General features: G+C 49.1%; 1 protein-coding gene across 1 annotated transcript in view; it reads right to left on the bottom strand.

Moving 5' to 3' along the window:
* The window catches only part of cpamd8 (C3 and PZP like alpha-2-macroglobulin domain containing 8), a 62356-nt gene that overhangs the window by 16720 nt on the left and 30500 nt on the right, over positions 1–15136 (bottom strand). The window contains exons 28-36 of the mRNA XM_064334030.1: positions 10757–10913; positions 10000–10074; positions 7706–7871; positions 7162–7248; positions 6112–6248; positions 5348–5503; positions 3827–3889; positions 2368–2630; positions 427–514 (exon numbers count right to left, since the gene is read on the bottom strand). Coding sequence (XP_064190100.1) covers positions 427–514; positions 2368–2630; positions 3827–3889; positions 5348–5503; positions 6112–6248; positions 7162–7248; positions 7706–7871; positions 10000–10074; positions 10757–10913 — 1192 coding nt within the window. The remainder of the gene's footprint in view (positions 1–426; positions 515–2367; positions 2631–3826; positions 3890–5347; positions 5504–6111; positions 6249–7161; positions 7249–7705; positions 7872–9999; positions 10075–10756; positions 10914–15136) is intronic.

The raw sequence follows: 15136 nt of genomic DNA, 5'->3' as shown, positions 1-15136 counted from the left end.
AAAAGAGCGCCAACCGCCGTCTCCCCGGGGGGTACGGCCTCACCCCCCCCACCCCCCCTCCCCAAAAAACATCCTGCTCCACACACGGGGACTCCAGGGGGGTCAGCCACTGTCCCAGGACGCAGGAACAGGCCCACACATGGTGGGTGATAAATGTTTTTTTTCTTTTTTTGGAGAGCTTGAGGCATTCATGATGACGACATCTTAAACATGTTTGTTTGTGTCTTTTGGGAGTGTGTGAGTTCCTATTTTTAGAGTGTGTGTGTGTGTGCATGCGTGTGTATTGGCATGTATATGTGTGGAACGTGTGTGAGTTAGAACGTATACGTGAATGTACATGTGTGTGCTGGTGTTTGTGTGCGTTAGTGTGCTCAATGCGTGTGAGCAGGTATGCAAGTGTGAACACCGGCACTTGGCAGTTAATACCTTCTCCAAGCTCTCCACATCAGCACGGAAGCCAGACAGTAGTGGGACATCCAGCACGGCCATGTTGGAGGAACCGGAGTGCAGCCACCTGAACAGGAGAGAGAGAGAGAGAGAGAGAGAGAGAGAGCACAGAGACCACAGAGGTAAAATTCTGCCTAGAATGTGTGAAAGATGCAACACAACCACAGAGCTTAAGTCACCCTGGAATACTCTGGATCCTTATTGGAATATGAGAGACACAATACAACCATAGAGCTCAAACAAACTAGAATACTCTGGATCTTGATGGACATATGAGAGACACAATGCAACCATAGAGCTCAAACAAACTAGAATACTCTGGATCTTGATGGACATATGAGAGACACAATACAACCATAGAGCTCAAACAAACTAGAATACATGGATCTTGATGGACATATGAGAGACATAATGCAACCATAGAGCTCAAATCACCTTAAAATACTGTATCAGTGTGAGACAACATACTCTACTGTAGCCATACAATTCAAGCCAGCTTGGATTACCCTGATTCAGAAACAGACAACAATGTAACTTAATGTCAAACCAAGTTATGAGGGCCATGTATAATAGCACACAGTTGCTACACTACTCGATAAACGGTTTCCAGAATTCCTCAGCCAGACACCCACTTACCGTTACTATCTTTCCAAATGAACTGTAATAGGCTACACTTTCATCTAAATGGACAAGGGCTGCTCTAAAAAGACGTGATAAAAACAAATGTCTGACATCCCCTGCACACCGTCCAGCAGACCAATTTAAAAACACTTCTGCCATATAAACACCAGAACAATCCCTGCAGATTGCAGACAATGATAAAAATCCATTTTTTTGTCCACCCATGTTCAGGAAACTGTGATTTTATGTTTTGGTCGGCTCGGGGACGGGCGGGCGTTTTCAGACTTTGCCAGCGCGTAAAGACTGAGTGGGACGGAGTGTGGCACAGTGGTTAAGGAGCTGGGCTTGTAACCGAAAGATCGCAGGTCGTTCGGGTAAAGCACTGCGTGTATGAGACTAACCTACCAACCCTAACCTGAGCAGGTACTTAACGAATGCTCAGTTGTATCAGCTGTATAAAGGATACAATGTAAAATCTGGTAAGTGTGTAAGTCTCGGATAAGAGCGTCTGCTAAATGCCATGCACTAATGCAATGTAGCATCACAACGCGCCATATAAGAGCACGTGGCGCTAGATCTCAGTAATGTAATGAGTAAATGAGTGTGTCTCAGATAAGTGCGTGCGAGGTCCGATCAGAGCGAGAGCTGATCTCTCGGCCGGACTGTAGAGTACGTAAATGGACTCATTTATATGCGCTTTATCCGAAGCGCTACAATTGATGCCTCTCATCCAGAGCAGTTAGGGGTTAGGTGTCTTGCTAGGACATCGACACGCCAGGCGGGCTTAACGACAACCCTCGACTGCCAACAACGCGCACTCCTGAGCATGTCGCCGGCAGCGAGGAGCTGCAGTACAGCGATCGCATTTCAGATCAAACCTGCAGCAGCACAGCAGGCGAAGAAACGGCAACATTTACAACTAAAAAAACCCAAAAAAACAAACAAAAAAAATTAGCGAAGCCTGCGCAGTCCACATAAAAATGGGAAATCAAACAACGACAGTTTCCGTGACAACCGTTCACCAGCTGATCGAGGGGATCAGCCTGGTCTTTAACCTGGAGACTCGAGACTCGACGCGTCGGACCTCGGCTACGACTACGACTACCTGTCAGGAGACTCTGACTGTTCGCGCCGATTAAAGTTTTCTTCTCAAAACACTCTCGTCAAACAACCGCCCTCGTCTCATCGACCCACAATATGGCCGATAGTGCATTTCAGACGCATATGTGATCCGGGTCTGCCCCCTCCCCCCCCACCCCCCCCGACCCGCGATGCCCCCCGTCCCCCGCCCCCCCTCACCTGGTGCAGGCCTCCAGGGTGACGCGGTACTCCAGGTGGTCCTGGTGGGCGGCGGGGTCGTCGTCGTCGGCGGGGGCGCGGCGGGCGCGGCTCAGCTCCGAGCGGTTGTCGGCGCGGGAGCGGGGGCGGGCGCCGGGGGGGCGGGGGGAGGCGGGGGAGGAGGGGGACGGGGCGTGCCTCTCCGGGCGCGGCTCCTTCAGGTTCACCGTCAGCTGGAAGGCCGGCTTGGCCACGGGGTCGGGCACGTTGTACGACACATCGATCTGGAGACGTCAAGCAGGGCCGGGTTAGGGTTACATCACAGGCGTCAGGCTCCAGGCCCGGAGGGCCCCAGCGTCTGCTGGTTTTCACAACATTTTGGGCACCAGTGGTTCACTTAAGTCACCGATTAGCTAACGAATCCACACACCTCGTTCGCAAGGCCTTCATTTGCAGATGATTGAAAGGAAACCCCAAAAACAGACACTGCGGCCCCCTTGGGAGTCAGTTTGACACCCCTGGTTTAGATTATATCACTGGAGGCAGAGAACTGGGCTGGTTTCCTGGTCCGATTTCCACAGACTGTCTGTGGTCATGTTGACAATCCAAGATAATCAAGCAAAGGTACTTGAAGTAGTTGAATAGTTGCATTCCTAGGCTTGGTTAGTCTACAAGGTAAGTCCAACCATCTCATAACCATGACTGAATGGAGTCCATAAAAATGATTTTCCAAAACACATCTTTAAGCATGTATGCACACACACACACACACACACACAGTGCTTCTCATCGTTTCAGTTTCATCACTGCATTTGTACAAATGTGAAAATAAAAGTATATGTGGTTCCAGAGACCTAAGACTAAAACAAAATAAGTTCATTCCCATTCAGGTGAATGAGTTTTATCTGATTGAAAAATACAGACCAGTAAGCAACACGTATTACAGCAATTTCAGACCAGTAAGCAACACGTATTCCAGCACACAGCCAGTGAGGCGGACCGCGTGCTCAAACCGTTTCCCCTCAGTGACCTTTCATGAAAATACTTAGAATACTTATTTCTCAGAATCACTAATTGTATCGCGTCGATACCAACGGGTGCCTCGTCTAAGACGGCTTATTCTTATGTTCCAGAGAACAGTCTGTACTGGATCAGAACAGCCTGTCCAGAACCCCGCTCTGCGGTCGTCCTGAAGACCCCCGCTTTGAAAGGCCGCTTTTGTTTTTTTAGGGACAAGGTACAGGAAAATAAAGTGTTCCGTCCGGGGGGGGGGGGGGGGGTCTCTGCAGCTGGAAATGGACCAACCGCCCTACCCCCTGCACTGAAAAAGTTTTACCAGATCATCCCAAATTTATGAGCAAGGATTTTTTTACGAGCCAAAGCCATGGGGGTAGGCCTCGGAGGAGGGGGGCTGGCAGTGCAGGTGAGGGTGGGGTGGGTTGGGTTGTGAGGGGGTGTGGGGTGGGGGCCAAAACTATACCTGCATCAGACAACAGCCCTCTCCCTTTGCGCTGACAAACAATCCGGTGGGGATGCTGGGAATCTGAGAGAACGAGAGAGACAGAGCAAGAGAGTGAGAGAGAGAGAGTGAGGAGGTAGAGGAGAGAGTGGAGGGAGGAGAGGAGAGAGGAGAGAGAGAGATGAGGGGGAGAGAGAGAGTGAGGAGGAGAGAGAGAGAGGGGAGAGGAGGTAGGAGGGAGAGAGGAGGAGAGAGAGAGAGAGATAAGGAGGGAGGTAGAGGGAGAGAGTGAGGCAGAGAGAGAGAGAGATAAGGAGGGAGGTAGAGGGAGAGAGTGAGGCAGAGAGAGAGAGAGATAAGGAGGGAGGTAGAGGGAGAGAGTGAGGCAGAGAGAGAGAGAGATAAGGAGGGAGGTAGAGGGAGAGAGTGAGGCATAGAGAGAGAGAGAGAGAGAAAGAGAGAGAGATTCAGAACTGCATTTGTGCTTGAGGCTCCTAAGAAAGCAGGCATTCTCTGGCAACATCTCAGCAGCAGCTAAATTACACACAATTAAACTGACATGGCTAATTATGAGGGAGAACCACACAGAGGGCAGGGAATCCCCCCCCCCCACACCCCCGAACGGCACACACCACCACGATATCGCACGCGAAAAAACCACCGAATCTACGTCCGCGCCACGGAGGAGGAAATGTGGCGCTCGTAATCGGCGTCCCCGTTCGACGGGAAGGGGCGTAAATCACAATGAACTGCAGCGGCACCGACAGGACGTCAGGAGAGTTAGAGAGTGAGAAAGAGAGTTAGAGAGAGACAGAGAGGGGGGGAAAGTGTGTGTGTTAGAGAGAGAGAGAGAGAGAGAAAGAGGGGGAAAGTGTATGTGTGTTAGAGAGCGAGAGAGAGAAAGAGGGGGAAAGTGTGTGTGTATGTGAGAGATAGAGAAAGCGTTGGAAAGTGTGAAGGAGAGTGAGATGAGATGAGGAAGATGGTGTTGTGTGTGAGAGAGAGAGAAAAGGAATAGTGAAGAGGTGAGAGGTGGGAGGAGAAGAGCGAGATAAGAGTGAGGAGAGTGCGAGTTGTGGTGGAGAGAGAGAGAGAAAGGGAGAAGCGAGAGAGAGAGAAGGGAGAATGAGGTGTGTAGTGAGAGAAAGGGTGAGAAAGAGTGAAGGAGAGTGAGAGAGTGAGATAGAGAGAGAGAGAGAGAGAGAGAGAGAGGGAGAGCGTGTGCCGGATCGCAGGCAAGCCTCATCACGCTCCGCGGGTCTGACTGCTCGAGCGAAACGATCAGAACTCCGCTTCTCCGCGGCGGCAAAAAGTTCACGGCGCAACATGTCAAGCGGCTGTCGCCGCGGGGACCTGGGTTATGAAATGCTGAGCAGCTCAGCTCATTACGTTAACCTTCAGATTGCGAAGAAATTGCCCCCATTTTTTTACTGAGCCACAGCCCATAAGGATTTACTCGGTCAGGCACGGAAGTGTGTGCGGGGGGTGCAGTTCACTCCTTTATCCAGCAGGGGTCGCTAGCCACTTTACGGGAGACATTACCACGGCGCTCTGCAGGATCTTTTTGTTGTCCCGGTGGAGCTCGAAGGTCTCCTGGAAGTCCAGGTTGGTGGAGGCCAGGGAAATGGTGAGGTTGACCCCCCCGACGTAGGAGAGGATGGCGTACTCTGACAGGGCCTGCAAAGCCACACACGTGTCCTGCGGGGGAAAAAAAAGATCGCCCAATCAGACGCAAGCGACACATGACCGCACTCATGAAGCACGCGAGTCGGAACTGCCGACCTAGGATCACGTCTCCCCCTCTCCGTGTCATAACCTCGCCCATTGTGAGTCAAGACTGATCCCAGATCTGCACTCCTTCCCTGAGATGCTTTATGAATACAGAGCATTGGCTTCATTTGTGTAAAAAGATAATGTAGTCAGGTACACAATAAAAGACAATAAGAGCACAGAATGACAAGAACGGGCCTTTCAGCCGTGATGCATCTTGGCTCATTATTCACCATCTTGCCCTTTGAGAGCTGCAAGGTGTCCAGGCTTTCATTAACGAGCGCTTAATTGATCAATTAAAGCAGCAGATTACACAGGTAATTACTGGGTCTGAATTGGCTGCTGATTTTAGGATGAAAACAAAAAAAAAAACAGCAACATGCTGTGATTCCCCAGGAGAGGAAGAGTGAACGCCGGTTTAGAGAGTATCCAGCACTGCACAAGCGGCATCATGCACTAAGAAAGAAACAAAAGCAGCGGTAAAACTGCTGCCGGTGGCGGGTACGAGGGCAAGAGGGCAGTAGAGGGAGGGGCACCTGGGTGGAGGAGAAGCCCCCGAGAGCGTTGCGCCGCTGGGAGAGCCACTTGACCACGGGCAGGGCGGAGGCCACGTCGCCCAGGAGGGTGTAGGTCAGGAGCCCGTAGGCGGTCATCTCCACCTCTGCGGAAACCACTGAGACAGACACACACACACACACAGAGTCACGTCAGGCACCACGACCTTCAACCTTTAACCCTCAACCTTTAACCTCCAACTTCCAACCTCCAACCATCAAGCGTCAACCATCAACCTTCAACCTTCAACCTTTAACCTTTAAGATCCAACCCTCAACCTCTAACCTTTGATCTTCAACCTCCAACCTTAAACTATCAAGCGTCAACCATAAACCTTCAACCCTCAACCTTCAACATTCAGCCGTCAAGCATCAACCCTGAACTGTCAAACTTCAACCCTTAACCATCGACCTTCAAAAGACAACCCTCAACTGTCAACCTTCAACTCTGAACCTTCAACCTTGAAACTTCACCTTTTAACCTTCAACCTTCCTCTGATCAGTACAGGACTGTGTGCTCTGGTTTAAGACCACACAATCATGTTCTCACCAGTAGTTACCTTTGTAATGACTATTTCTTCATTCTTAATTTTACTGATTCTAAATATTTGTGAAATTGCTATTTATTACATTGTGTTGTATTATATTGTTGGTCCGTATTGCATTTGATTTTACTTCCTGCTCAGGGACGGCGGATGTAAATTACCTTGAAGCTAACTCTGGTGCAATTTCATTTTAAGTGTGCATGGTCCCTGCTACATAAACAGTTGACTAAACTAAATAAATTCACCAACTGCACCAAAGAAATGGCTGAAGTTTTCCAATTAAGGTTTTTTTTCCGATGACTGAATTGCAGACCCGGTTTCACACCCGAGTGTCAACCTGGTCAGGCTCACATTACTACGAACTTGGACAAACATAATAACACACTTGAAATGAAATCAAGAAATCAGAAGCCCGACGGCACCGCTACGAGCAGGTCTGTGAGGGTCAGCATAGCAGGTGTGTCCAGGTGGAGAGGTCCTGCTGTACCTGACTGTGAGAGTCCGTCGCTGAACCCCATGAAGGTGTCCTCGTCTGTCACCGTGCTGCCAGTCAGACTCCAGTGAGTGAAGCCGTCTGCACAATGAGAGAGGTGTAAAGGAGAAGACCCAGGATCACGGCACAGTTTACCGTGGATAACTAGCCGTCCGCATGAACATAGAAAATATGGAGAAAGTAACGAATGTCTTTAATGTCCTCGTAGGGGAATTAAGGGAGAGCAAAGACATACACACACACATGGACACAGTCTCTCGCACACACACACACACACCCACAGACACACACAGACTCCCACACAACATACACACACATGGACACACCCACACACACACACAACACAAACACACACAGACACACACGCACACGCACACACACACATACATACATGCACACACACACACACACACCCACACACACACATACATGCACACACACACCACACACACACACAACACACACACACACACACACACATACACACACACACGCGCACACACACGCACACACACACAGACGTGCACTTCTGAGGTACCCTGTGTGATAGCCATGTGGTTGAGCCGCCGCAGCGCTAACGGGGCGTAGGGGCTGCGTAGGAGGGCCAGGGCGTATGCAGACAGGGCCGTGGTGTACGGGTCGTCTGCGGAGTACGTGTTGGTCTCCAGGAAGCCCTTGGCCTTGGCGACGGCCATCTTCTCCTCCTGTCGATGGAACACACACACAGGCACATTAATGCGCCATATCACCATATAATTCTGATGTCATTTCTAACACTGATGGAAGGTCACATCACACCATATAAGTCTATGGTGGTTTGTGTAAGTACTTATTAGTGCAGCACAACTAATGTATCTAATAGCCTAATACATCCAGTACAAAACACTCCAAACAGTCAGTGTGTTATTACACTGTATATAGTATTCCAGTATATCACCACTGCAAACATAATATTCCAATATAACATTTGTTCAAAGCAACTATTATAGCCTACAGTTTATATTATTTGTGAATAGTCAAAATGGCTATAGACAGTGTATAGACAGATTTTAAAAGTGCAACCTTTTCTTCAGTTTTCCTTTCACAGATTTTGTGTACTGTACAATGTGTCAAACATCGACTTGGGGCAACAGGTTGCATGCTAACCAGAGTTCAACATCAGAAGGAAAAGGCACTTTAATATAATGGTCTGAAACCCAACTCCACTTCAATCTGTTTGGCACCAGCACTTACTCACAGGCCTCTACATATCCAACATACTCATTGCAATGCTAAATAACACTTTGAAGAGTAGGTGTTTTTGGAATGTTTTTTCATAATTATAAGGCAGTGTTCTAGAACTCCACTGCTTTCAGTTACCAGCAGTGACTGTTACATCAGCATTAGAGCGTTGAGTCAAGAACATTCTAATCACATATTTGTGATCTCACACCTCAAAAGGGTTAACATTCCTGCAGCCAGTGAAAGCCCAGATGTACCCCATTTGCAGGTATGTGGACGACACGACCAAAGAAAAAAGAGAGTGAACAATCGCCTTGTAATTTAGTTTTACGTTTAAGCTACAGGAGGCCCTTACTTTGATGTGAAGTGTCCTTTTAATTTTGTACCTCAGAGGCAGAGCACTTAAAAAAAGGAAGAGCTCTGCAGTTCGTTTTGAAGAGGGAGGACAACCCTGCGTACTTCTTCACATTCTAGAACGCGCCGTTGTGCCGTAACTGTACGAGATCGGCCGGCGAACGAACAAGCAGCGACATTTGAGTTAGAAACACCTACTTCAAGCTTCTCAAAAAAAATCCCATAAATTTTGTATCGCGTTAGGTTACGACACATGACACACTGAGACAACAGTCAAGCTGGCTCATCAACACATTTGTAAGAATGTGGACCTGGCCCTCAAATCCCTAAAGTTCAACTGCTCATCTTTCGAGGCCATATTAAATGACAATAACAAAAAAAAGAATTGAATGTTCCAGATTGTCATCTTGTCTGGTTTTGTTATTTCTAAACTTTAATGATACAGAATACAGAAGCTTTGGGGAGAGGGAGGAAGCTGATGAAACCTCACTAACAGGAATGCGGGACCAGGCGTCAGTTTTTTCGCGGCCCGGACTGTCTCCAGCTCGTCTCTCGGTATAAATCGTTCGATACGGCCAGTGAGGTAAGCGATTACATTACCGTCACTGGAGAACAATAAAACAATGTTGAGGTCAGGCCAGGACATCCATCTCCAGCAGTGAGTGAGTAAGCAAGAGATCCTGACTGTAAACTCTGAAGGCTCGAGGCCTTGCCCAGTGATCCTCTGCAGCCAGTGTGAATTAGCCTCAGGATTAGGAGCCAGAGAGAGAAGTCCTGAGAGAAGGTTGCTGTAGATCAGTGATCTCCACGCCCTGTTCCTCGAGAGCTACAGGGTCTGTTGGCTTTCATTGTTACTCTGCACTTAATTAACCAATTAGGACAGTTGATTAGACAGTTAACTCACCTCCCCTGGTTACTTGGGTCTCAACTGGGTTCTGATTTTAAGGTGAAAACAAAAACAAGCAGAGCTTGTGTTCTCTCCGAGACCAGGGCTGAAGACCCCTACCTGATTTACCAAGACCTTCAGCAAAACCATTTAGCACAGGCAAAACCAATAACACAACCAACGATTGGTCATGGTATTTCTCCTGCACCAATCACTGGTCACGTTATTGCTTTTGCGTGCGCGTAGCGAATCAGGCCCTGAGGCGCATGGACTGAAGTGTGTAACAGGGAGTGGAGAGGAGACGAAGGTCTTTATGGGGAGAGTGACATGGTGTTGGGTCGGGGGGTGAGGGGGGGGGGGGGGGTTCTTACCTCAGTGGATATTCCCGTCTCCAAGAGAGCGGCCACCACGTAGGCGGTCAGGGATATTTTCCCATGGATCCCGCCCTTGAAAGACAAACAGGGGGGGTCAACGTTCGCCCCGGCGATACCATGCTGCACACACAACCCGCCAATCAGCTGCTTTCCAGCTGCGCTGCACATCTGTTTCCTCAAAGCGTTTCTGCGCTACATCTCCGGCACTTTCTTCGGCTGACACATTTCATAACCCGTCACCCCCCACACAGTGGCAAACACAGGTCTGACTGACTGACAGGTCAAGCAACAGCACCGACCCCCCCGCCCCCCCATCTGCCCCACACCCCCCTCAAAAGTTTGCCGGTGTTCATCCACCCAGAAGTTCCCAAACCTTGGGTCTGGACTCACCGGCAGGTCTTTATAGAGGTCGAGGTGGGCTATGGGACCCATGTTTTTAAAAAATTAGCTTTCTGTACAATTGCTGTAGCTTACACACTTTCCACAGTCAAATGAAATACTGCGCCAGTTAGATTCACAGCACGAGCTGAGCGTGCAGGCAGTGGTTTTGACATGTGTAGAAATATATCTGAATGTTGTGTGAATATCTGAGGCAGCGTTTCAAGAAGGTGGTGGTGGTGGGGGGGGTTTCAGAAAATGGATTCGCTCATTAAATGGGCACTGGGAACCCCTGCATTTTTCACCCCCCCCTCCATTTCACCCAGGGCCAGTCCCCGTCCCCCGCCCCCCCCACCCCAGTGTGTCTCAGGGGTACCTGCAGGTCTTTATTTAGGATCCTGCCCATGGCCGGGAAGGAGCCCTCCTCTCTCTGGTGGTTGATTAGCCAGGCCTTCGCCGCCCGGAGCTCCTCGGGATCGATGAAGATGAAGCCGCGGGACTGGGCGAAGGACTTCAGCACAAACGCCGTCAGCCTGACCGGAGGGAGGGAGAGAGGGAGGGAGGGAGAGAGAGAAACAGAGAGGGAAGGAGGGAGGGAGAGAGAGAGAGCAAGAGAAAGAGTGAGAGACAAAGAGAGAGAAACAGAAAGAGAGAGGAAAGGAGGGAGGGAGAGAGAGAGGGAAGGAAGGAGGGAGAGAAAGAGAGAGAGAGAGAGAAAGAGCAAGAGAGAAAGCGAGAGGGAAGGAGGGAGGGAGGGAGAGAATGAGAGAGAGAAAGAGCAAGAGAAAAAGAGAAAGAGGGAAGGAGGGAAGGAGAAAAAGAGAGAGAGAGTGGTATATCAGTGGTAGACTCTGTAATGACTCTGTAGTGTAAAGGGTGTCTTACATGTACTATACGGTTTTGGTATTTACATCAGCCGTTGGAACATGACAGAAATATGTGCACCTCCCCAATCCCAGCAGCGCTTGCGCCCATCATCGATCAGCCTAAAAGACTCAAAGGGCGCACGCGGTTCGCTAAACTGCACACGATGCCACGCCAAGATTAGACAGCGAGGGATGGGAGCGGACCACGGGAGGGGTGGGCGCGGCCACAAGATTGACAGCCCCTGGATCCCGCAGCTGTTCCGTCTCAAGAATCTGGAATTTCACAATGTCAAATCAAGTATGTTTCTGCATGCCGAAATATCCCAACAGCATTCCCGGCTCACATAAACAGAGAATCCGGGGTGGCATTCCTCATTCCGACAGGCATTACAAACCAATCCCTCCGAGCGGAACCCGTAGTGAGAACACAGGAGGAGAAATTTTTAAAAAATGTTAAAAAATAAACAGGCTAATCAATGCGGACAAACCCAACCGGGCCAATAAACACCTTCATAAATCAATAGTGGCCCTCACAGAAACCTGCAGACTTTAATGAAACCTTTAAGATCATAAATATGAAAATGAGAATGTTCTTAACTGAACATTCTAATGCTGATGTCACAATCACTGCTGGTAACTGAACCACTGCTGGTAAGTTGTTCTAGAACAGTGTTTCTGCAGAACCTGATAACGACCCATTAATTTGAATCAGGTGTGTAGGAGCAGGGAAACATCTAAAACATGCAGGGCAGTGAGTCCCCAAGACCAGGGTTGAGAAACACTGTTCTTGAACACTGACTTGTAATTTTGAAAAAAAAAAAAATTCTAAAAACACCTACTCTTCAGGGTTTATATTGTTAATATACTTTAATTATTGAATGGCAGGACATTATGGCAGTCCTCCTGGTGTTATTGGGACAACAAGGCAAGCGGTTTATCAAAAAAGACAAAACAAGCACATGTTTTTGGTCATTACATGACATGCTATAATGCTTTTTTAAATACATGTTTGGGATTTGCTGAAGAAACGAGCCAAAAATAAAACAGGGAGGGGGTCAAGAACTAATAAACCACGGTATTAAATCTTCCCCGGACGGGCCCTGGATGTTATTCTTCCCCGGAGAGGGAGAAGGGATAGGGGCCGAGGCCGGCAGGAATTTTTATAATGTTAAGTAATACCGTGTCACCGCCGTTGAGAAGGCGGGCCTGTGGGAGAAGTGTAAATGTGATTTAGTGAGCGGGAGGAGTGAAGATACCACCCCTGGCTTCCGTCACCCCCTCTTTTCAAGCCTTTCTGATCCCTCTTTCCCTCAACCTCTCCACTCGTTTAGCCGTCACCCTGGCCGCTGTTGCTGTGTTACTGCTGCTGTCTGCACATTCAAAATAGTCAGCCATTTTTTAAAATCGCTTAAAAAGATCCCTTGGATTACTTTTTCTTTTTTCTTTGTTTATTGGGGGTGGTGGGGGGGTGGGGGGGTGGGGGGGTGGGAGGGGGCTCTTCGCCATGGCAACACCGTAGCTTCGCTGTACGTCCTTTGTTGCAGCGAGAGAGTTTCACGAGTTGCGGAATTAGGAAACTTCCCCGGGGAGCGGTTTTCCGTGGCCTCCCGATTTTCCCGGGACACCCCTGGTTTTGCGACGAGTCCGTGGCCAATGGAGCGCTCGTGTTTTTGTTGATAAGCCTAATGTGGGAACTGGCTCATTTGCGAGTGGAAGAGGAGGGAACCGGAGAGGCCAGAGCAGAACAGTACCGAAACCGAGCCCGCTATTTCAGGACATTTACGCAAGCCTGAGCTTCCAGAGGCGAGAAAATGACTGTATTCGTTTTTAGGGGCCGAACTGTCCCTCTGAACTGAAATCCGAACCGGTTACCAACATCCATGCTGTGTGGGCTGCACACACGCACTCCACACCAGAGTGTAAATAAAAGCAATCAATCAGACGGCGAAGGGGAAGCTTGGTGGTCACGGACCCACAAGATAGACTGTTATGAAGGGAGGGCTGCGTAGACCACAGTATCATGTGGTGTGGGTTTGGAAGCAGAGTGTTAAGTACTGAAGGCTGCACACAGTGTGATGTGGCGTCGGTTTGGAAGCAGGGTGTTAAGTATCGAGAGCTGCACACAGCGTCATGTGACACCGGTTTGGAACCAGAGTGTTAAGTACTGAGGACTGCACACAGCGTCATGTGACACTGGTTTGGAAGCAGAGTGTTAAGTATGAGTGCACACGTCGTGACATGTTTGAAGGAGGGTGTACAGAGGCTGCACACAGCAGTGACACTGGTTGAACGGTGGTAGTACTGAGGTGACAGCATATGCATGTTGAAACCAGAGTGTTAAGTACTGAGACGCACACGCGCGTACACTGGTGAAGCAGGTTAGTACGGGCTGACACCTCATGTGACACTCGTAGGATCCAGACATTCCAGACGTTTGAGCGGTGTGGAAGAGAGGTATCCAGCGTCCCTTAAGGGCCTACAAACCGCCTACATAACGTTTCGGGACAAATCGCCCCCTTTCCTTCACAACCTCTGTACATATCTGGGGGGAGGGGGGGGCGTGCTGGCTTTGTGTACCCCCCAGTCCTTCCCCAAACACCCCAAACAGCTGCACCTCGGACACATTTATGACTGAAGGACCCGTGTCAGCATTGGTCCGTTCAGATCCAAGTCATCAGCCAACAGGACATATTTAAAATGCTTTCACTAAACACGCTTCAAGATTCTAAATATGGAACCCAACGACAGGACAGATTCGCTCAGCCAACTCGTAACGAGCAAAAAGTCATTTAATCTGCTAATAATCCTGTGAGCCACAGTCTTCACTAAGCAACATTCTGACATGTTTTTTTCAGGGAACACTTTTCGCTGTTTTTTTTTTTTGTCTGAACTGGGCAAACGATGCAGAAGGTTCATACACGACGTGTGTCATCGTACTGAATTAGGGGGCAACAATTTCCTCGTGGCTACATTTATTTAACCTGGCCGGGACACATTAACACAGCATTAAGGGCGCTGTTAACCTGGCAATGACTGACCTCTGCCAATGATTAAGTGCGCGCTAGAAACACAGCGTGGATTGTTCTCGCGTATAAACACTTAGCTAATGGATTAATAAAGTGCTTCGTGGCGGGGTTTACGTAAGGTTCAACATCTGCGGCACAGTCGGACGCCTCGTCGATTGCAGCCCCCCAACATTTTTTTTTATTGCAGGCATTTAGCAGAGAATTATACAGAGCGACTTGCACTTTGACATAGTGTCCATTCATACAGCTGGCTTATTTATCTTTTTAAAAAATTCAGTTGAGGCGCCTAGCTCAAAGGTACAACTCGAGATACAATTTGCTGGAGGGAATTGAACCTACAACTCTAGGGTTCACATAGCCCAGTTCTCCGACTGTTATAAAATGCTGCTGCCCAAATCTTTAATGCCTTCATGGATCACATTTTGCTTCATTTCAGTTTTTTTTGCTTCTTCAATGGAACATGCAACGTTCAATGCATAATCAAAGAGAAAAAGCTGGCTCATTGCTTTTCACAAGGAGCACTGCTGCTGTAGCCTGTAGGGCAGTTATCCAGTAGGTTAGCCAACCTGTAGGGCAGTTAGCCTGTAGTGCTGTTGGCCTGTTGGGCAGTTAGCCTGTAGTGCTGTTGGCCTGTAGGGCAGTTAGCCTGTAGTGCTGTCAGCCTGTAGGGCAGTTATCCAGTAGGTTAGCCAACCTGTAGGGCAGTTAGCCTGTAGTGCTGTTGGCCTGTTGGGCAGTTAGCCTGTAGGGCTGTCAGCCTGTAGGGCAGTTAGCCTGTAGTGCTGTCGGCCTGTAGGGCAGTTAGCCTGTAGGGCTGTCGGCCTGTAGGGCAGTTAGCCTGTAGTGCTGTCGTCCTGTAGGGCA

The sequence above is a fragment of the Anguilla rostrata genome, chromosome 4, assembly GCF_018555375.3.
Source record: "Anguilla rostrata isolate EN2019 chromosome 4, ASM1855537v3, whole genome shotgun sequence".
Taxonomy (NCBI): Eukaryota; Metazoa; Chordata; class Actinopteri; order Anguilliformes; family Anguillidae; genus Anguilla; species Anguilla rostrata.
Note: the sequence above shows the minus strand (reverse complement) of the source record. Positions and strands in the feature narration are given on the sequence as shown.